At 43.6% G+C, this 24,009-nt stretch overlaps 2 protein-coding genes across 2 annotated transcripts in view; both read right to left on the reverse strand.

The window, feature by feature from the left end:
- Window positions 1-11,433, reverse strand: part of qsox2 (quiescin Q6 sulfhydryl oxidase 2) — an 88,599-nt gene extending 77,166 nt beyond the window's left edge. Inside the window, exon 1 of the mRNA XM_067969882.1 lies at window positions 11,108-11,433. Coding sequence (XP_067825983.1) covers window positions 11,108-11,378 — 271 coding nt within the window. The 5' untranslated portion in view covers window positions 11,379-11,433. The remainder of the gene's footprint in view (window positions 1-11,107) is intronic.
- Window positions 11,434-12,491: 1,058 nt separating this feature from the next.
- Window positions 12,492-24,009, reverse strand: part of LOC137300352 (centrosome-associated protein 350-like) — a 125,490-nt gene continuing 113,972 nt past the window's right edge. The window contains exons 32-34 of the mRNA XM_067969436.1: window positions 23,828-23,974; window positions 23,208-23,333; window positions 12,492-17,864 (exon numbers count right to left, since the gene is read on the reverse strand). Of these exons, the coding sequence (XP_067825537.1) occupies window positions 17,652-17,864; window positions 23,208-23,333; window positions 23,828-23,974 (486 nt within the window). The 3' untranslated portion in view covers window positions 12,492-17,651. The remainder of the gene's footprint in view (window positions 17,865-23,207; window positions 23,334-23,827; window positions 23,975-24,009) is intronic.

A 24,009-nucleotide genomic window follows, 5' to 3' on the forward strand; every position in this document is an offset into this window, starting at 1 on the left:
GCATTTGATTAGCAGCTTGGCCACAAAGGGCAACGATATATCCATATTGCACCCTTAGCCTGATCTTCCCCAGCATCAGGAGACCTGCAAGGTTGTAAATATAGCTTTGCATTAACTGAGTGTGCAAATTCATGACTTTGATGCAATTGTGAATGCACAGTTCCAGGTTGTTGCTGAATCTACTCCACAATGTAAACAGGGACGAGAAGAAAGAAAAGAAAAAGCGGTGGGAGTGTTCAAAGTACTAGTCTTCAAAAAAACCATAGCAACTTTGTGTTCCTTCTAAATTAGTTCTACAGTGTTCTGTGCAAACACAGATTATACATAACAGTGGACAAGAAAAACTGATTTACATTTCATTCATCATTATAACCTTGAGCACGTCCTTAACAGCACAAGCAGGTACTTCAACCCCAATATTTACAGGCTCTGTTTGTAACACAAGGGCATTTAGATAACTCAGTTAGTAGTAACCTTTGTACAAAATAAAGACAGATTACATCTAAGTCACTAAATTGGCCGCATTTCACGACAGGTTAGTAACAATCCATCAGTCTGGGCATCATGTGCCAAATACAAAACACATTCGCCATCATCCTCCATGTAGATGGTGCCAGGGAAAATGCTGCCCAAAAACTAAACATAGCCATCCCAAGAGTTGGACATGAAGAAAAATTCCTTGGAGTTGTTCCAAAGCTGCAATCTCATCTCCATATTCCAATAATAAACTCAAACATTTCACTTTGACAGATTAAGCTATCTGAATCAGATCATTATCAGGATACTCATTATTATACCCTGGATACTTCATTGATAAGCAGTTTGCTTGTGGTATCCTTACCATCTCATAACAAAATATGCACTTCCTTCCTGTAATTTAGTCTCAATCTTGTGATTTCAAACGAACAAGTAACAGTAGCCACAATATTAATTAATTGGCTAAAGTGCTATGGGATATGAAAGGTGTTACCTAAATGCAAATGTGTTCTTTCTTTCCATCAGTATTATTGCTCTAAAAAAAGTTTATTAGTTACAATCTGAGGCTAGTTAGTAACAACCCGATGCACATTTTTCAGAATTCAACTGTATGATTTGTATGACCTTCCCCCAATTTCCTCAAAAGTGGCAGTCTTGTGTTGGGGTACAGTTTCGCCTGCCCGGAGCTCCTTGCTCCCTCCCCCATTTTTCATGTGGTCCTCGACAATCAGTGTGCTATTTGACTTTGAGAAGCATCGTAACTCAGTCAGCACTGTCCTCACCTGCAACACAGGTTGCATAAGCTTGGCTTGTATTCCCATGAGTTTAGGCAGTTGAGGGGTGTTTAAAGTGACAAAAGGATTCAATAGGGTAGTTAGAGAAAGTATTTCCTCTGGCAGAGGAAATCCAGAACAAGGGGGTACAATCTTAAAATTAGAGCTAGAGAATTGAAATCAGGAATCAGTTTTCACACAAAGAGTAGTGGAAATCTGGAATTCTCTCCTTCAGAAAAGAGAGAATGGATGCTGGGTCAATTCAAATTTAAGACCGAGATCGGTAGATTTTTGTTGGGTAAGGGTATCAAGGGACATGGAGCAATGATGGATAAATGGAGTTGAAGTACAGATCAGTCATGGTCTAACTGAATGAAAGAACAGGCTTGAGGGGCTCATTGTCCTACTCCTGTTCCTAATGTTCAGCAGAGGGTCAAACAAGGATGGAAAGCTTGGCTGATTTTTCCCCTCCCTAGTCTAGGGGAACGGAGGCCACCTGCAGCAACCCAACCACGTTGTCAGAGCTGAGATCAGTTAACTTAGTACAGACCATAATAGAATCTTGGATCTTCCAGGCCCCTAAATGAATAGATCATACATTTGCTCACTGAGGATTTCAGTACAAACAAAAAAAACTTTAAAAAAAAATCTATTTAATCTTAAACTGATTAGAATTCTAAACATGATGATGATGTATAGGCAAAATGTATTGATGGACTGACAATTCTACTTTATTGGGCTGAAAACAGGATAAATAGGAAGATATTATGCCATAGCTCAGGAATTTGATAAAGTAAGAAGCCGAACTTGGTTGGGATCACATGTGCTGCGGGTAACCGTTTATATATGAACATATTGGTTTGGTCAGTCAGTGTCCGATACGTTGTATTCAAGAGTCTCCAAACCAAGCTAAAAATTCACAGAGCTTCGATTTGCTCGATATGAAGTGCACACTACTCCCTCTATAAGGGCACATCCCACCTAACTATATCCAGAAAACTAGAGCACATAATAGCAAGAGCCATAACTTTGAGACACCATGCAGTTTACAATTACCGAGCGTAACAAGGCTTTCTGTGGCTTGACCAGACAGGACCACAGTTGAAGTATCTGCTTATTTTCTGTTTTTAGTTCGAGACCTTCAATGGAACACTCCACACACCTTAGACCCAGTGAGGTCAGGCTTCATTATTTTTTAAAATGTAGATTCCACAGTAATACAACTCGTATACTAAGTAAGTACAAAATAATTGTGCAAGAGATTCTACAAAGTAACATGTAGTATAACGTTCATGCAATATTACAGTTATATAGTAAAGTTCATCGAACAAACTGCATCCATAAACTAAACATTGATAATTAGCAAATCTGGGAGGCATCAGATGTTCCATCTTCTGCTAACTTGTCTCTCCTATGTATGGCCTGAAGCTACATGACTCTCAGCACACCTGCCTATTAAACCATTGTTCTGAGGAAAGTTACAAATCAAGTGGTTAAAAAAAGTGTGGAGCAATAAAGGACCTATATAATTAAAGGGAATGTTATCTCCTTTACAACGACTGCATTCCTTTCACAGGGGTAAGGCTTTTTAGGATAGTTTTTGTGAAAAGGGTAATTAGGCTGCTACTGTTTTAAGGTTAGCTACAATTCAAGAGTTTGATAGGTCCGCAAGTATATAAAATAAAGCAGATCTGTCTGGTGATTACAGTTTCATGCTAAATCTAATTTACTACCATCATACAACAATTTGCATTTCTATAGTGCCTTTAACATAGAAATACATCCCAAGATGCTTCAGAGGAATAGGGGGAATGACCAAAAGCTTGGTCAAAGAGGTGGGTTTTGAGGGGGCCCTTAAAAAGGGTTTAAGGAGAGAATTCCAGATCTGGGGTCTAGGCGGCTAAAGATATGGTTGCCATTAATGGGGCATAGGGAGGGAAGGATGCACAAAATGCCAGACTATTGGAGAATTTGGGTGTGGGGGTTTATAAGACTGCAGGAGGTTCAAGATCTAGGGAGAGGCAAGGCCATGAAGAGACATAAACACAAGAATTTTAAACTAGAAACATTGAGGGAGCAGGAGCCAATTTGGGCCAGCAAGGACAGGGGTGATGGGTGAGAGAGACAGGAAAAGATACAAGCAGCAGAATTTAGAGGGTGAAGGATGGGAAGCCTGCGAGGAAAGCATTGGAATAATTGAGTCTGGAGGTGACAAAGGCATGGATGAGAGTTGCAGAAGGGGTGAGGCAGGGGCGAAAGCTGGCGATGCCATGGACATGGAAGTCGGCGATCTTTGTGATGGAAAGTATATGGGGTCTGATGCTCAGCTCTGGATCGAACAAGACACCAAGATTGCTAACAGTCTGTTAGGTCATTGAATTGCAAGGTTAACTTGATCCAAGTGGGAAGAATCCCAGCTTCAAGCAATATCCACCCCTCCAAGTCCCATTAATGGGCCTGGAGGGGGAGATCAACATTACTGTGGAGCACTGCAGATGTCTGCCTAAAGATATTGGATTGCAGAGTTTGCCAAGAAGGATCAAGTCTTCCAATATTCCATCTCCAAGTGAGTCATCTAATCCCCAAAGAAGGGCTTACCTCTTTCTCCAGCCACTGCCCAAGAAATAATCACTTATTGTTGTTGAACACACAGATCAGACTGACCAGAAGTTTTGGGTCCATTTTTGCATTTTTCAATGAACCTATTAAATGTATCTATGATGTTCAGTTCAACCACATCTGATTATAATAACTAGAGTCTTGGATGTTTGACAATTGCTGCAGAGTTAGATCCATGGCTGCAATCACTTCAAATAGATATTTCACCAATATAACAAATCTGGGCCAAACTAAGAAAACTGCAGACGTGGCCTTTTTATACAACTCAGCAGGTACTTTAGAACTATATTAAAGACAGCCCTCATTAATGTACAGTTTGAGAACAATGACTTTGGGAGGAAGGCAACATTCTTTCTCTTGGGTGAATCATTGTTTAAAAACATTTAGTTTCTTTTTGGTATCAGTGACATCGCAGTCAACTACAATTTAATAAATTCACTTTAATGTTGCACACAATGGTAGCATTTTGATGGAGGCAACACTTACCACATGATGGGAAAACTTTTTTTTAAAAAGATGGGATTGCACAACAATATCAGTTGTTAAGTCTCACCATCCATAGCATACAATTGACCCACAGAAGTTTACAGTACTTAAGGAGGCCATTCGGCCATGTTAGGGGACATACAAAAATATTTACAAAACCGTTGTCAATTTGAGAGTTAAAGCCTTAAGTACATATTGTTATATAACCTTTATGTAATACACACACTTATGAAGCAAGCTTAATAAGATCAAGGCAAATCTAGCTAAGGAGATTGGCACACAATACTCTGACAAGGTGACTTGTATTCAAGCACAAAATATGAATTTTGCATATTTGATACAGATCCACATGGACTTGGATTCTAGCAGATCAATTCTGGATCATCATTCAATACGCTTGCAGTGAAAGCATCACTGTTAATCCTTGAAAATGAAGTTAAGCCTCAACATTGCGGACACTGACCAGTGCAACCATTACTTCATTCACTGCCAAGGACAAAAAAAAGTTAGGAAAGACTACAATATAGTAAGATATATCAGTTCAAGAAACTGGAGCTTTGCTCTTTCAATTTATAAAACTGTTTGAATCACTTCAAATAAGACCTCAATTACTCCCAGGTCACCATTTTAAAACAAAATACCAATACTAGCTGTGCAAACTAAAGGTATTGCTATGGTAGCTTGAGCGGTGATCCGTGACATGCTGTCAGTCAACAAAATTCCCTTCCCTCACAAATACTAAAACCAGTGAACTTTGCATTTTTCCTGTGTGAGTGGAGAAATTTCTCATTTCCTTAATAAAAATGCAGACTGGAGGCTCAATATATCTCCCAAATAAAAAGACCTGCTTAGGTGATGGATGCAGATTGTCCATCTTCGGCCAGCTTTCATTAGGTTGAGCATCCTTAACTCAAAACAGTATGGAATGATTTAGAGATGGGGCACCAAGAATGGATATCCAGGTGCATAAAGAAGTTTCAGACAATTCTTATTTGCAAATCTCTCCTTGGGCTTACTTCTCCAACAATCTCCTTCGTTCTTATACTCCAGCTCGCACCCTCTGACTGTTCTGTATGTCGTTCACCCCCAACCTCCGGTGTACAACTGGTGGCGGAGATTCCAGCCATCACATCAGAGCACAAGAACTCTCTTGCCAAACCCCTCTGCCATGCTACATCTCTCCCACCTTCAAAAATTGCAACTCACCTTTGGTCACCTCATCAAATTCTTCCATAACTCTTGCTTAGAGTCCGAGCCACTTTGTGAAGTAACTTAACACATTTTCTCCAGATCAAAAAGGTGCCATTAAGTGTAAGATAGTCAACATCAATTCATTAAATTTAATTTCAACATCACACAATTTTTTTTACTTAACTGGGACTCCCAACATGGCAGATCTGTAAGAGCAAAATAAAAAACAGGTGGATGCTGGAAATCTGAAATAAAAACAGAAAATGCTGGAAGTACTCTGCATGTCAGGCAGCATCTGTGGAGAAAGAAACATAGTTAACATTTCAGGTCGATGACCCTTCATCAGAACTGGAAAAAGTTGAAGATTAAACAGTTTTTAAGCAAGTACAGAGCTAGGGAAAGGGAGAGGGAGGAGGAAAGAACAAAAGGGAAGGTCGATGATAGGGCAGGAGTGATTAAATGACAAAGGGATGATGGTGCAAGGCAAGGAGGGTGGTAATGGGACAAGTAAAGAAACAAATGATGGGTCCAGACGAGCTATAGATGGCAACATCAGAACCATTACCAGCACCTGCTGTCCGAAAAAAAGGGAAGCAGTGGTTATGATCTGAAGTTAATGAAATCAATGTTGAGTCCGGAAGGTTGTAAAGTGCCTAATCGAAAGATGAGGTGCTGTTCCTCAAGCTTCATTAGAACAGTGCAAGAGGCTGAAGACAGAGGTCAGAGTGGGAGTGGGAATTAAAATGGCAAGCGACCGGCAGGTCAGGGTCACGCTTGCGGACTAAGCAGAGGTGTTCAGCAAAGTGATCACTCAATCTGCGTTTGGTCTCCCCAGTGTAGAGGAGATCACACTGTGAGCAGCAAATACAGTATACTAAATTGAAAGAAGTACAAGTAAATCATTGTTTCACCCGGAAGGAGTGTTTGGGGCCCTAAAAAATTATTTTTTTTCCTCCCCTTGTCCAGTCTCTCCCAACCGATATCCACAACTCTTCCGACGCCCTCCGCCACATTAGCAGTTTAAAATTCCCTGGCCCTAATCGTCTTGTTTTCACTATGGACATCTAGTCCCTCTACACCTCCATCCCCCACCAGGACAGCCTTTGGGCCCTCCACTTCGTCCTTGAATGGAGGCCCAACCAGTCCCCAGCCACCACCCTCCTCTGCCTGGCTGAACTTGTTCTTACATTGAACAACTTCTCCTTTGACTCCACTCACTTCCTCCAAATCAAAGGTGTTGCTACGGGAACCCATATGGGTCCTAGCTATGCCTGCCTTTTTGTGGGATACATGGAACATTCCTTGTTCCATCCAACTTGGGTCCCCTCCCTCACCTCTTTTTCCAGAAAATTGATGGCTATCAGTGCCGCTTCCTGTTCTCGTCCTGTCCTGGAAAATTTCATCAACTTTGCTTCCAATTTCCACCCTTCCCTTCCCGTGATCCATCTCCAACTCTTCCCTTCCTCGATTTCTCTATCTCTGTTTCTGTGGATAGGCTGTCAACCAATATCTATTCTAAGCCCACCAACTCCCACAGCTACCTTGATTACACTTCCTCCCACCCTGCTTCCTGTAAGGACTCGAAACCCTTCTTCCAGTTTCCCCATTGCATCTGTTCTGACGATGTCACCTTCCACACCAGTGCTTCCGAAATGTCATCATCTTTCCTCAAACAAGGATTCGCCTCCACTGTAATTGACAGGGCCCTCGACCATGTCCGTCCCATTTCCCATACTTCTGCCCTCACCCCTTCCCTTCCCCTCCCTCCCGAAACCCTGATCGGATCCCCCTTGTCCTCACTTTCCACCCCACCAGCCTCCACGTTCAACATATCATCCTCCGCTATTTCCGCCACCTCCAGCGTGATCCCACCACCAAACACATCTTCCCTCCCCTTTCAGTGCGGTGACGGGACCGCTCCCTCCGCTTCACCCTGGTCCACTCTTCCATCATCCCCAACACCCGCTCTCCTCCCCACGTCACCTTCCCATGCAAGCACAGGAGATGCAACACCTGCCCTTTCACCTCCTCCCTTCTCCAGGACCCCAAACACTCCTTCCAGATGAAACAGCAATTTATTTGTACTTTTTCCAATTTAGTATACTGTATTCACTGCTCACAATGCAATCTCCTCTACATTGAGACGACCAAACACAGATTGGGTGATCACTTTGCTGAACACCTCCGCTCAATCCGCAAACGTGACCCTGACCTGCCAGTCGCTTGCCATTTTAATTACCCTTCCCACTCCCACTCTGACCTCTCTATCTTCGTCGTCTTACACTGTTCCAATGAAGCTTGAGGAACAGCACCTCATCTTTCGATTAGTACTTTATAACCTTCTGGACTCAACATTGATTTCAATAACTTCAGATCATAACCACTGCTCCCATTTTTTTTTCTGGACAGCAAGTGGTCTGATGTTGCCATCTACAGCTCATCTAGACCCATCTTTTGTTTCTTTACTTGTCCCATTACCACCCTCCTTGCCTGGCACCATCATCCATTTTGTCATTTAATCATTCCTGCCCTCCACCCTATCAGACCTTCCCTTTTGTTCTTTCCTCCCCTCTACCCCATGTCCTTGGCTCTGTACTTGCTTAAAACTGTAATCTTCAACTTTTTTCAGTCTTGAAGGGTCATCAACCTGAAACGTTAACTCTGTTTCTTTCTCCACAGATGCTGCCTGATTTGCTAAGTATTTCCAGCATTTTCTGTTTTTATTACAGATCTGCAAGAGCCTGGTTATTTGCTCATTGAAAAACTCTCCTCACTCATACAAGGAATTGTAAATAGTATTTTCTTCACACAACTGGGGGGCAAGGGGGGGGGGGGGGAACACAAGAGGAAGTATTCTTTCCCTCCCCTATATACTAAAAACTGGAATCAAAGTCTAAATACTGCAGATGCTCAAAATTTTAAATAAAAACAGAAACTGGGGGTTTTGACAAAAGGTCTTCAACCTGAAGCATTAACTCTGTTTCTTTCTCCACACTGCCTCACTTGCTGAGCTTTTCCAGCTTTTTCTGTTTTTATTACTAAAGCGGGAACATTCATTCATTCATTATAGTGAGGTCTAGTTGTATCATATAAAACATAGAAATATCCATGCAAATCGGGACGAAGGTGGTGCCCTAGTTCCACTGTACATCAAGACAGATTGGATGAGAGATTAAAATTCAAGGCAGTTTGAAGTACTAGCTGGGCTACTAAATTTCAAATTATTTGGAGATGGTTACAGTAATAGCCATTCACTTTCAACAACAATTCCATGACAAAAATACATGATTTAAAAAACACAGAGATTTAGGGAAGGGATTCCAATAAGGCCTCAGCCACCAATGCTGGGACAAAAGTCAAAGTCAGAGGAACAGAGTTCAGGAGGGTTGGAGGAAGTTACAGAGATAGGGAGAAGTGAGGCCATAGATAAATTTAAACACAAGGATGAGAATTTTAAATCAGGCATTGGGAGACCAGAAGCCAATGTAGGTCAGTGAAGATAGGGGTGATGGGCTGGCAGGACTTGGTGCAGGATAGGATACAGGCAGCAGAGTTTTGGATGAGCTGAAATTTACAGAGGGTGGAGAATGGGAAGACGGTCAGGAGAGCACTGGTGAAATGGAGTATGGGGGTGACAAAGGCACGAGGATTATATCAGCAGATCAGCTGATGGACAAGTGATGTTGTGGAGGTGGAAGGACGTTTTGTGATGAGAGAGGATGCAGGGTCAGGAACTGAGCTCAGTTCGAACAAGACGGAGAGGTCGGCAACAGCCTGGATTCAGTGTCAGACAGTGGCCAAGGAGGGGGGGATAGAGTCATGGTGAGGGTATTGGAGCTTGTGGTGAAAGCTGAAGACAATGGCTTTGGTCTCCTTTATGCTTAGCTGGAAGAAATGATAACTCATCCAAGACTGGATGTCTTTTGTTTTACAAACACTGTACTCCAAAACGTCCATCAACACAGAACAAGGCTTTAAAACACTATCAGAACCACAGCAGGGCCAAGTAGATTTACACTGGTATTAAATTACACTGTCTTAATTTATAAATATTTGGCAAACTTCTGTTTTAAAAATGAGAAAAAACATCTTTTTACTGTAAAATGCCCAAGTAATAAAAGTGCGCTGAAATACAGCATCATTGCATGTGTACATAAACCAAACCGTTTGCTAAACATTTTAAAACGAAGGTAAAGCTGAGCAATAAAAAGAGGGCTAACCATATGTGCACAACCGGCCAAACAAAAACTATACTGACCCGTTCCATTGTTCTTTTGTTATGTTAACTTCACAGTACACACGGCAAGCATCGGGAAACTTGCAATAGCAATGGGAAAAGTATGCGAGCAAAATATTAAATAAAAAAACCTGTCAGCCGGCACTCGGCAGTTCATATATAGAGCACTTTGACAGCTGCACTGAGAAGGTTGCTGCTGCAATAATGCATTAGGAGCGAAAGACAGTGAAGTCTAAACACGGTTCAGCTTCCTGCAGGTTCCCAAACTCACAGTAAATAATTTCCCACCGTTAAACCAACCCTGAGCTGGGGAGATGCAAGGAATCTTACAACACCAGGTTATAGTCCTGACGTTTACCTGACGAAGGAGGAAGCCTCCGAAAGCTTGTAGATTTCAAATAAAAATTGTTGGACTATAACTTGGTGTTGTAAAATTGTTTACAATTGTCAACCCCAGTCCATCACGGGCATCTCCACATCAGGTTATAGTCCAACAGTTTTATTTGAAAATCACAAGCTTTCGGAGGCTTTCTCCATCGTCATTTGTCCACCCCAGTCCATCACCGGCATCTCCACATCACGAACTGGGGAGGTCAGCCTGGGATCTGTTTTAAGTGAGACACAAAAAGTCGCTGGGTGTTAGAAGCGGAACACCAGTGGACTCAGAGCGGGTCACTCAGCGGCAGTGCTGCCAGGCCACTGCTGACCGATCCTCTCCAAACCGGGTTCCCCCACTGACCGACCCTCCTCCATCCCGGGCCCCCACTGACCGACCCTCCTCCATCCCGGGCCCCTAGCAACCGACCCCCTCCATCCCGGGCCCCCATTGACTGTCCCTCCTCCATCCCGGGCCCCCACTGACCGTCCCTCCTCCATTCCGGGCCCTCACTGACCGTCCCTCCTCCATCCCGGGCCCCCACTGACCGTCCCTCCTCCATTCCGGGCCCTCACTGACCGTCCCTCCTCCATCCCGGGCCCCCACTGACCGTCCCTCCTCCATCCCGGGCCCCCACTGACCGTCCCTCCTCCATCCCGGGCCCCTAGCAACCGACCCTCCTCCATCCCGGGCCCCTAGCAACCGACCCTCCTCCATCCCGGGCCCCTAGCAACCGACCCCCTCCACCCCGGGCCCCTAGCAACCGACCCCCTCCACCCCGGGCCCCTAGCAACCGACCCCCTCCACCCCGGGCCCCTAGCAACCGACCCCCTCCATCCCGGGCCCCTAACAACCAACCCCCTCCATCATAGGTTCCCACTGAGCGACCCCTTCCATCCCGGGTTTCCACTGACCGACCCTCCTCCATCCCAGGAGATCCGGACTCACCTCTCACGTCGCTGGCCAGCGCCTTCCAGGTGGGCGCGTAGCTGACGCAGTGGCCGCACCAGGAGGAGTAAAACTCCACCACCCAGGCGCTCGACGAATTCACCAGCAGGCCCTTGGCACCCTCGGCCTCCAGGATGACCACCGGGTCCTGACTGCCGTACAGCTTGGCGGCGTGGCCCTGGCGCAGCAACTGCACCAGGAAGGTAACGGCAGCGGTGAAGGCGACCAGAGCGCGGCAGCTCAGGCGCTTCCCCCGGCCGCACGGCGCCATCTTTTAAACCCAAATAGTAAACGGGCGTTAGCGCTCGAGCGGCTTCTTCGCCTCTCACCCCTGCCGACGTGACGTCAGCCCAGGGGGCGGAGCGCTTCACCGTCACTAGGCAACCGCCAACTTGCACTACACACGCTCATTCATAAATCTGCACCGTCCCGCTGCATTGATTTAAAGGGGCAGGGCTGCATTTAAAGGATCGTGGCCAAATTTACACAGAGGGGGAAGCTGAGAAGAAGTTTTCGTGGCGAGTCGTTATGATCTGAAATGCATTGGCTGGAGGGGCGGCGAAAGTAGATTCAGTCGTAACTTTCAAAAGGGAATTAGATAAACACTTGAAAAGGAAAAATTTGCAGGGGAAAGAGCAGGGGAGTGTGACTAATTGGATAGCTCTTTCAAAAAGCCGACAGAGACAGGATAGGCCGAATGATCTCCTTCTGTGGTGTACGATTTTATGGTATAAAGGAGAATGGCAACATTTAAAGGGGAATGCTAGCCCCAAGGGGGGGAAAACCCTCAATTTTTATTTCGCCCCACACCTGCTGGGGGTATAGCTGCGTAGGTGAGGCTGTACTTTGACAGCATGATGTTTTTTATGGAGTGAAAATTCACCACTTCACCAAACACCAAAACATTTATTCAAGGCTATTTGGCCAGCAGTGCTGGCACATGAAACATAGCTACAGGAAATGACCAAGAGATGCCAGCAAATATACAGATCTTGTTAGCTAAAACTAATAGGATAACAGCGATTCAGACGAATGCAGCTCTGTTTGAGGATTTGGCCAAATAAGTTGGCAGTGCAGAGAATTTTTAAAAATGCAATAAATTATTCCCTTTGTTCCCTATCCAAACTCATTCAATGAGAACAAATTGAGTTTGAGGGGAGTCAAAGAGAGGCAACGTCCCTTTGTTTAGTGGTCTCACCCTATACTGTTTGAAGGATATCTTATGAAAAAAACAATTTTTCATTCCATACAAAACAATTAAGCACAAAATTATTTTCATTCATTTAGTAAAACACTGCAAACTTCATTTCATATGAAAATACAACAATAGTTTTAAAAATTGTAATAAAAACTTTACAAAGGCAATATATTAAATAAAACAGTTTTCTTAATTGTTGTAAATATTGACACCTATGTAGCTATGATTTTGGCAATTAAGTAACTCAATGAAAACATTTCAGAATAAATGAACTGTTTCATTATTATGCATGAGATATTCCAGTACAAATCTGTTATAAAAAGAACAAACTTTAAAAAAAAACACAAAAGCATCTTCTTACATTTCTGGAAATCAATGCAACTCACTTCTGTAGAATCACGTAACAGGGAAATGTTAAAGAACCAAATGACCAACAATCACTTGTAATGACAGAAACACAGTTAAAAATGTATAAATATAATCTTGATTATTTTTTAAATTAGCATTTTGTTTGCACTAGAGCAAAAGAACTCAAAGCTATCTTTGGTATTCTTGAGTTTTTTCAGGAAATTGCTATAGGAAGCTGAAATGGTAGCAGCAAGGCCTGGGAAACCCAGGAATGACCCCAGTATTGGCAAACCTTTGTATCTAGGCATTCTCCAAACAATTAGCACCAAGGAAAAGTTGAGCTGACTGTGAAAGAGTGAGTAATAGAATATCTTGGCTCTCATCCTAGTATTCTCCAATGGCTAGTCACTAGGGTAGTATCAGTGGAGGCCATGCCCTGATCATAGCCAAGACTGTGCAACCTGATAGGTCATTTAGAGAACAAAATGGTGGTAAAGCAAATCAAAGCTAACAAATCCCAAGGAAAATATCAGATGTCAATCGGGTTTTCAGGACAGTTCATTGTAAAACAATTATAGCCCAGTTTAATTAGGGAGTAAAGTCACGGAACAGAAGGTGTATTGTATTTTAGCAAGCTGTATAATGCTACTTCCAGGAGGTCTCACACTGCTTCAGTTTCACATTGCCGACAGTACAACTGCAACTGATGTGAATTGAGGACTGCCTAGGAACTTTCCAATATTACTGAACAGCTACTGACAGAGTTAGGTCTTCACTGGCATTTAAAATGTAAGTGGCATTTGAACACTCTTGTAAGACATATATATGCAGGACATCTCCACGGTAACTATTTCTGTTACAGTTCAACTAGTGAGTCAACTGCATCAGTGAGATATAAAACCTGAAATCTTAAGTATTGAACCTTCAATATTCTTTTGAAAGTCGCTCATCTTTAAAAGCTTGAAACATTGTTGAACCTTTATAAAACACTGGAGTATTGTGTCCAGTTCTGGGCACCGCACTTTAGGAACGATGTGAAGGCCTCAGAGAGGGTGCAGAGGAGATTTATTAGAATGATTCCAGGGATGAGGGACTTAAATTACGTGGATAGACTGGAGAAGCTGGGATTGTTCTCCTTGGAACAGAGAAGGTTGACAGGAGATTTGATAGAGGTATTCAAAATCATGAAGGGTCCAGACAGAGTGGATAGAGGGAAACTGTTCCCATTGGCGGAAGGATCAAGAACCAGAGGACATAGATTTAAGGTGATTGGCAAAAGAACCAAAGGTGACATGAGGAAAAACTTTTTTTTAACACAGCGAGAGGTTAGGATCTGGAATGCTCTGCCCGAGGGGGTGGTGGAGGCAGATTCAATCATGGCCTTCAAAAGGGAACTGGATAAGTACTTGAAACGAAAAAATGTGAAGGGCTACGGGGATAGGGCAGGTTAGCGGGACTAGCTGGATTGCTCATGCATAGAGCTGGCGCAGACTCAATGGGCCGAATGGCCTCCTTCCGTGCTGTAACCTTCTATGATTCTTTCAAAACGTAAAATCACTTTAAACTGTGTGATTGAGGAAGGTGTCTTACGTATACAATACGCAATGTCTGGCTTCTACTGCAACACGCTGAGTAGCTAAACCCGAGTAAGACAGGCTGCAGGGAAGATGTCAAGTAGGACAGAAAACAGCTGCACTGCGCTATCTGAAAACGTCAGATTCTTTGTCATTGTTAGTTTTGTCATGTCCTGCAAGATACAAATAAATGTTGAAATGATGCATTTATACACAGTATTTACAAGGCTCTAAATTTCTTTACAGTTCACTTGAGAATTGCAAACTAATTATCTTCTAAAGCCCTACAGCGAATCATGTGACAGTATTAATCTGCAGTGACATTACCACTAGCTGTCACAATCTTCATTGTCGTCAATGTTTGAGATAAAAGAGATTGGAGGGTTTTGGTGGATAGGTCATTAAAACTGTGGGTTCAGGTTTTGTAAATGGTCCAGAAAGCAAATAAAATGTTTGGATATATAGCTAAAGGGTGCGACTTATCAGTCAAACAAGGCAATATTGAAGTCGTACCTTGTCTTGGTGAGATTGCATCTGGAGTATTGTTTCAGTTTAGGTCTCCCTATTACAGGAAGGATAGAGAGTTAGTGGAGAGAGGACTTAATGCTGATTCCTCAAAATTAGAAGAAAAGGTTGTCTATCTGGAACTAAACTTTCTCGAGAAGAAGAATGAAGAGGCTCTTGAGAGAGGTATTTAAAATGTTTAGGGATATGGTGAAATTAGATCTAGGAAAGATCTTCAGGCAGATGCAGGATTCAAGGAGTTTAAATGTTTTAAAGTTAAGGGCGTCAAAAGAAAATAGGTTCACTTGTGCAACATTTTTCCAGTAGTAGGGTGATAGAAATGTGGACCAGATTACCAGTGGGACAAAAAACCATGGCAGGGTTTAAAAAAGGGGACTGGAGGAATTCCTGTTAGGAAAGAACATAGGTGGTAAGGAGACTGATGGATGGTTCCAGAAGGTTAGGCTAGATGGACCAATGGGCTTCTCCTGCTCAAAACATCACGATGTTTCAATGTCATTCCAGCTGGCACAAGCATGGTCCTCATCTTATCAAAGGCATTGGTTGATATTCTGTCAGGGGTATCCAAATAATTTAATATTTACTATATTAACAGATGCGGAATATGGGGGAGGGGGATGGAATAAACATACATGAGTTCTGAATGGAGTGGGGTTGATGGGCCCAAAGGTCTTTGCTCAGTCCAGATTTTGTGTTCTGACTATATAATTATATGTAGCAGTGGTAGCATCATCACTGTCAATAACTTACATTCCGATAGGGCTCCTCACATACAGAAAGATGTCTGAGTATTCTATAGGGTGGAGAAAAAGACAGCGGAGGCCAAGCAAGATGGAAGAGAAGGAAAATGAAACAGCGGGAGAAGGGTTAGTAGGAAGCCTTTGGAACAATCACAATGCTCAAAACCAATAAGCCGGGTGACCATGGAAATAACGAGTCAATATGTCATTACTGTATAAATAGAATCCCACCATAAAAAAATGATAGGATAGAAATTCTGATCAATGAGATTGACATACTCACAGTTCATTCTTGAGTGCACTATTTTTACACAGTTGTTCATCCATTTATTTTAGAGCCACAGAAGTTTAGAGCCACAGAAGGCGGCCAATCAGCCCATCGCATCTGTGCCGACTCTTAGCTAAAGCTACCAAAACAAATCCTGCAGCCTTGCTCTCTCCCTGTAGCCCCGTGTCTGCCTCAAATATTAAACCTTTAAAAAGGTGCAACAATCTCTGCCCCAGCTACTCACTGTGGCAAAGCATTCCGTGCTCTTAACAATCTTTAAGTGGGTTAAAATAACGCACACAGGAATGTAGCTCGAGTGCATTAAGCGTTATTACGTCAGCTTCACCGATCAAATGTTCTACCCTTATAGATAGTATCATTTAACCGTGGGCTCAGGTGACATCCACTAAACACCAGCCTGGTTGAACACATCAAGTGAGCCACTCGATTAAATTGGCAGCCAACCCTCACACTGTGGTATCTATAATTATATACATCAGTGCAGGATTCATAAAGAATAAACCACTCTATAATCAGTTCCACAGAATATATCCAATATTCACGTCCTATTGTTTTACTACTGACTGAAAATGGTTCAGTGAGCCACAATTACCCAGAGAGCGTCAGCCAAACGCTGCTGTGCCCAGCATCAGTGCAGATGGCCCCATTGTTTGCCCAATGAATATATTAATATAAACAGCCCGATAGTTAATCCTTCAAACAGCTCCTGACTCTTCTACATCTCTATCATCCTCCCTTTCTTCTTTGTGTATTTTTCGCTGTAAACTGCACTTGCCTCCTCTTGTTCTTCATTAACCCTTCGACCGCCAACTCATAGAATGTACAGCACAGAAACAGGCCATTTGGCGCAATTGGTCTGTGCTGATGTTTATGCTCCACACGAGCCTCCTCCCACCCCTCTTCATCTCACCCTATCAGCATAACCTTCTACTCCTCTCTCCCTCATGTGTCTATCTAGCTTTCTCTTAAATGCATCTATGCCCGTCACCTCAACTACTCCATGTGGTAGCCAGTCGCAGAACTTTTAAAAAAAACAATTTTCTCCCCTCCCGACAGATCTGAGGGTTCTTACCCTTCAATGAGGTAGAGGTACCATAGACACTGAGTAACTGTTGGGACCTTACCATTGATAAAAATTTAACAGCCAGCAATTTTTTGTAAAGAATTTGTCCGTAGGAATTTTTATCTTCCACCTAATGTGTTTTTAAAAATTCATTCTCAGGATGTGGGCATTTCCGGCAAGGCCAGCATTTATTGCCCATCCCTAATTGCCCTCGAGAAGGTGGTGGTGAGCCTTCTCCCAACGCGCTACACAGCCACTGTTATAATACGGCAACCAATATGCACATAGCAAGGTCCCACAAACAGCAATGTGATAATGACCAGATATTCTGTTTTAGTGGTATGGGTCGTCGAGGGATAAATATTGACCACGACACCGGGGAGAACTCCCCAGCTCTTCTTTGAAGTAGTGCCATGGGAACTTTTACGTCCACCTAAGAGGGCAGACGGGGCCTTGATTTAACATCTCATCTGAAAGAAGTCACCTCTGACAGTGGAGCATTCCCTCAGTGCTGCACTGGAGTGTCAGCCTAGGTTTTGTAACATCCTGGAGTGGGACTATCGACCCACAACCTCCTGATTCCGAGGTGACAGTTCTAACAACTGAGCCACGGCTGTCATAAGTTGTTGGATGATTCCAAGCTGGTCTTCAACAGACATGTTATACTTTATCTCTTATTGTAATTCAACCTGTAAGCCTGTTTACTCAGGTTTGTCTAGATTTTGTATTAAAATCTGCACGTCATGGTGGTGGTGAAGATTTTGGAGATGCCTTTTAACGGGTCTTGGTCTGACGGTGTGTGTGTATTTAATTTTGTAAATAATACGGTGCCTTCAGCGGTCGTGTGCTGGAGGAAGTGAGGCCTTGTCCTGCCGATCTCTTGTCACAGATGGTGTTGAGTACATCTACAGTGTCATGAACCAGGATGTTAAAAATGTCCTCAGTTAGCTTCGTCTTCACAGCCAGCTCATCGTCAGCATATTCAACCCACTGACTCTCTTCCTCTTGCAGTTCTTGAATCTAAACAGGGGAGTGATGGGAGAGTGAGAATACCACTTAGATTTTTTTCTTTGTTTTACCTCACCTTCCCGAAAGGCTTATGCTGGGTCACAGTACGACAGATGCCAGGAGCCCTCTGGTAGCTCACCAAAGTAGCTATTTTACCACACGTCACCCGGGCCGAGTAAGTGTCAGCAGGCTATTGAACTGCAGAGGTCATCACAGCGGGGTCCAATCCGATTTTCACCTGATGCCCGCCCACGTGTGCAGGGGTCACGATCAGAAGTGGGAACCCTGGCTGATTTTTCTCTTGCCTTGCCCAGCTGTACTGAGGCAGATTGTCGAAAACCTGGGTGAGATCACCTAACTCAGCACAGACCAGAGGCCTTCCTGTTCTGCATGGCTGAGTTCTTATACTGGGATATATTTACCAACAGCACCAACAAAGGGGCCAATGTTCCCTTTTGAAAAGAACGTTTTAGTTTTTTTTTTTGCTCATCGAGACTGATGTTAGTTTTGGGGAATGGAACACTTCCTCATTTCAAGCAACCACTGTCTACATCAAGTACGTCAAGGCGGACCACAGCAGCCATAGGGTAAAGCTCCCGCTGCTTTCCAATTGCAAACCTCAACAGGGTACCACCAACTCCCACTATGTGACATTGCCATTTCCCACGTCAGCCATCCTTGTGGACTCACAGTCCGAATTGGTCATCCTTGTGCAAGGTATATTCTTGGCATTGGGTCTAACTGGCCGCTCCCCACGAGTGGATCTTGTGAAGCGGGGAGCGTCTCTATCTGCTCGATATCCAGGGAAATGTAGCGAAACCCTGGAGCTGAACGGCAAGCCCTGATCACTGTATTCCCCCCGCCTCCCCCCCTGCAACTTCGTGCACGTATCATGGACATAGGAACAGGAGGAGGACATTCAGCCTCTTAAGCCTGTTCCGCTATTCAATGAGATCAAGGCTGATCTGCATCTTAATACCATGTACCCGCCTTCGATCTGTAACCCTTAATACTCTTACCTAACAAAAGTCTACCAATCTCAGTTTTAACATTTTCAATTGACACCCAGCCTCAACAGCTTTTTGGGGAAAAGAGTTCCAGATTTCCACTACCCTTTGTGTGAAGAAGTGCTTCCTGACATCACCCCTGAATGGCCCCTTGTTCTGGACCCCATAGTCACGAGTCAAGAGGTGATTTCCTCGGTAGGCAGAAGAACATTCTGGCTCAGGCTATAAACCGCTGGACAAATTTGTTGAACATAAAACAGGCAAAAAAATAGCACTTAGTACCAGCAGTAATAATAAACTTTTACTGATCTCCTCAAAAAAGTGAAAAATCACAAAGATGCACCTCTTGCACTAATCCTCAATCTAAGACTGACTCACAAAACAACATTGTTTTCTTTTCTATGTGGCGACCATCGGAGTCCTCTGACAGGGCTTGGATCATGCCCCTGACTGACGAATGAGCTGAGGCCAGGAGGTCCAATATAATCTTACAACCTGTAGCTCCGAGGGAGCAGAATAATGTCATGGCCCTGTCCCGCTCGCAAGCCTGACTCGAGCATTCAGCACAAGGACAGCAGTTAATCAAATTTACTGGTTTAAAAAGATTCCCAGAATGTCAATCGCACACATTTGAATTGAATGGAAGATCCTGACCCATCAATCAGTCCCAAAAACGGAACGATCTGTCCGATGGGGACCCCATCCAAGGACAATGGCAGACATCAATTTACACACATCAAGGCCGTGTTCTGAGGTATATACATCAGTCAGTCAGTGTGGGATGTGCATTCTCTGCTGCCTGAAAACCCAATATTAACCCTGCATGCAATAAATAATCCATCGGCGGCAAAAATGAAGCAGTAATTTAGTGCCAAAATAGACCCAAGCTTACTTGAAACTGGATTGAGATTACCCCGTGGACCTTTATAGCTAACAGATGGAAGAGACTTGCATTCTATTAGTCTGGGCTAAATTCAACGCCAGGTTCTACAACTAAAGGGCAGGGAGGGGTAATTTGGACTTTGGACGATAGCGTAAAACACGCCATATTGGCTCAGCCACCCGTTAAGTACCTCTCCTAATTTTCGTTTCCATTGAAATCAATGAAGCCAGGAAAGAAAGAAAAAGGCTTGCTTTTCTATAGCACCTTTCATGACCATCAGGACGTCCTAAAGCTTCACAGCCAATAAAGTACTTTTTGAAGTATAGTCACTGTTGTAATGTAGGAAACACAGCAGCCAATTTGCACACAGCAAGGTCCTACAAATAGCAATGAGATAATGACCGGATAACCTGTTCTTTTTAGTGATGTTGGTTAAGGGATAAGCATTGACCGGGAAGAACTCCCCTGCGCTTCTTTGAAATAGTGCCATGGGATCTTTTCCATTCACTTGAGAGGGCAGACCGGACCCAGGTTTAATGTCTCCTCCAAGAGACGGCACCTCCTACAGTGCTGCACTCCTTCAGCACCACACTGGGAGTATCAGCCTAGATTTAGTGCTGAAGTCTCTGGAGTGGGATTTGAACCCAGAGGTGAGAATGCTATCACTGAGCCACAGCTGACACCTAATGTGTTTAACGGGTGACCAAGCTGATAGCGTGCGTTTTACACTATCGGCCAAAGTCAATTCAGTCTCCCATTGCTATGGTATGATTTTTAAAAAAGTGATATTCTTCTATCTCTCTTTGGGTTCCTGCCCTGCACTGCAGCCCACTCCCCCCTGGCTTAAACTGGGCAGATGACCAGTTGCCAGCCTCTCCCTCTGGCGAGTGCGCAAAGTTAGCTCACTTGAACTGTTTCCCTTCCCTTCCTCTGGAGAAGTGCCTCAGTCACTCGAGGGGCCGAATGGCCTACTCCTGCTCCTGTCTCTTACAGTCACTCCTTCCACCTGAAATTCGGAACTCCCCTCAGGCAAGGGGACAATCGCACTGGGAAGTAGGAGCTCAACGATGTGCTGTGCCACACCAGACTGTCCCAACACTTCATTAAAAATCATGCATGGCACCATGATGATCCTGAAGTGCATCGGACTCAGGCAAATGCCAGCAGGAATGGGCATCTGGGCATGACTACTAGGCATGGATGAATCTTGTGGTTTCTTAAATGGAGTGTTTGATAGGTGTTTTATAATTTGCATAGCTGTACCTTACTTCTGAGTTCCAGTGTGTTGTATGTACCATGGGATACCAGGGGAGTAGTTTGTACCACTCAGTAAGGCTTATGCACATTCCCACAAGGAAAAGGGGGAAAAAAATATGTACAACAGGGAGAGTCACCCAGTACCCACTTTCATCCATGATAGTTCATGAATTGAGAATAACATTGTCACAGGCCTGTAGGCAGACCGTCAGCCTGCCCCCTTGGCTAGAGATGGAGCATGGCAGAGAGAGAATGGCCGACGAGTTATTCATTAGGAAGTACCCTCTCCAACAATATCTCAATGGGCAATTCACATCGTGAGCAGCAGATCCCAGAGCTCTATTATACTACATCAAGAGGGGGAGTCCACATACAATCTTGGCTCCCAGATTGCCTATAACCAGCACAGAACACAGCAAATGAAATCAAGAGACATTGGTAAATGCGCAGACACCTCCTTTCATAACATTAAGAATGACACAACAATTCCTTTTATAAGCAGTGTAGGTGGAAATGTAATATTACAGGGAGATATTAATAGATTAAGTGAATGGGTAAAACTGTGGCAAATGGATTTCAATGTAGGCAAGTGTGAGGTCATTCACTTTGGATCTAAAAAGATCAGAGTACTTTCTAAATGGTGAAAAGCTCGAAACAGTGGAGGTTCAAAGAGATTTAGAGGTCCATATACATAGATCATTAAAATGTCATGGACAGGTACAGAAAATAATCAAAAAGGCTAATGGAATGCTTGCCTTTATATCTAGAGGGCCAGAATACAAGGGGTAGAAGTTAAGCTATAGCTTTACAAAGCCCTGGTTAGACCACACCTGGAGTACTGTGTTCAGTTCTGGGCACTGCACCTTACGAAGGATATATTGGCCTTGGAGGGAGAGCAGCATACATTTACTAGAATGATACCTGGACTCCAAGGGTTAAATTACGAGGAGAGAGTACACAAACTAGGGTTGTAGTCCCTGGAATTTAGAAGATTAAGGGGTGATTTGATCAAAGTTTTCAAGCTATTAAGGGGAACTGATAGGGTAGATAGAGGGGAACTATTTCCACTGGTTGGGGAGTCTAGGACTAAGGGACATAGCCTAAAAATTAGAGCCAGGACTTTCAGGAGTGAAGTTAGGAAACACTTCTACACACAAAGGGTGGTAGAAGTTTGGAACACACTTCTGCAAACGGCAGTTGATGCTAGCTCAATTGTTAATTTTAAATCTGAGATTGATAGATTTTTGTGAACCAAAGGTATTAAGGGATATGGGGCTAAGGCGGGTATATGGAGTTAGGTCACAGATCAGCCATGATCTTATCAAATGGCAGAACAGGCTTGAAGGGCTAAATGGCCTCCTCCTGTTCCTATGTTCCTATTTGCTTATGGAAGGGGCAGCTAGATCAACTGCTTCAGTGTTGGTCTTATAGAATCTTACAGCACAGAAGGAGGCCATTCGGCCCATCATGCCTGTGCCGGCTCTTTGAAAGAGTCATCCAATTATTCCCATTCCCCTGATAAAATGAACACTACATCTTAGGAAAAACAGGAGTTTGTGAGCAGTGTTAGCCGCACTGTCCCAGTATCTGCCCTCCAGCACTGCTGGCTGTTTTTCAATGAAACAGAGATCAGTACCACAGCCAGTATATATTCATGTCAAACGAAGACTGATTTCGGTGTGTGTTCTCTCTCATTAGAATAAAATTATGAAACGGTTTGATAGGGTAGACGTAGAGAAGATGTTTCCACTTGTGGGGGAGTCTAAAACTAGGGGTCATAAAATATAAGATAGTCACTAATAAATCCAAAAAAGAATTCAGGAGAAACTTCTTTACTCAGAGAGTGGCTAGAACATGGAACTTGCTACCACATGGAGTTGTTGAGGCGAATGGCATAGATGCATTTAAGAGGAAGCTGGATAAGCACATGGGGGAGAAAGGAATGGGAGGTTATGCTGATAGGGTGAGATGAAGTCAGGTGGGAGGAGGCCTGTGCGTAGCATAAACACTGACACAGACCAGTTAGGCTGAATGGCCTGTTTCTTTGCTGTAAATTCTATGCAACGCACTTTCCCTTTAAGAATCCGACATTAAAGTGACACATGGTGACCAAGTGCAGCGCGATGGACAGGCCTGCCAATTTCACTGTGATTCATTTCATTCACCGAAAGCGTGTCACGTGATCACCGCCATTGACCATCTGCTTACCAGGATGATGTCAACCCGGTCCCTTTTGCTCTTGTCATACTTTGTCAGTTTCTGCAGTTTTCTTCTAATTTCCAGGTCATTTCTGTCCAGATTTAGTAACTTGGCCACTTTTCCTTGGATGAACGACTTAAAACAAAAATAAAACTTTTCTTTTAAATGTACAACATTTAAGTGACCCATAAGGAAAAACTTCTACCCCAAAGTTTCTTTTAAACCCAGACAATTATCTGATATTTAAAGCAGTCAATTATTTAGCGATTGATCGCACAGGCTTTTTGGACTGCACTGCCTGTAGCGATGCTGGCACTGGAGACTAAGGGGATCCTTGCTGCGGTGTAAATGGCAGTAAATACGTCGGGTGATGTTTCCTTCAGTATCATATTGTTACGATACGCCTGCCCGTACATCACTTCTGGTGGGAAATCCCAGAACAGCAGTGTTATGTGCTGATAACAGTATTTCTGTTATTTTTAAAGTAAAGGAGGGGAGGAAGGGAAAAAAGAAAAGAAGAACTTGCATTTATATAGCGCCTTTCATGTCTTCAGGACATCCCATTACAGCCAATGAAGTGTTTGTAACTGAGAAAACATTCAAGTTAAAAAGTAGACCTGGCATCGTACCTTCACTTCACCTTTGACTTCTGTATTGGGCGAACGGCCAGAGGAGAGTCCAGCCCAAGGCTTGTGTTTCATCCACGGATAACAAATGGCCTTTGGATCTTTCATTAAGAGGTTTTGAAAAATATCAGAAGTCAAATCAAAAATAGCCTAAGAGGAAAAAAATAATAATCAAATGTAGTCAA

This window comes from Heptranchias perlo, chromosome 31, assembly GCF_035084215.1.
Source record: "Heptranchias perlo isolate sHepPer1 chromosome 31, sHepPer1.hap1, whole genome shotgun sequence".
Lineage (NCBI taxonomy): Eukaryota > Metazoa > Chordata > Chondrichthyes > Hexanchiformes > Hexanchidae > Heptranchias > Heptranchias perlo.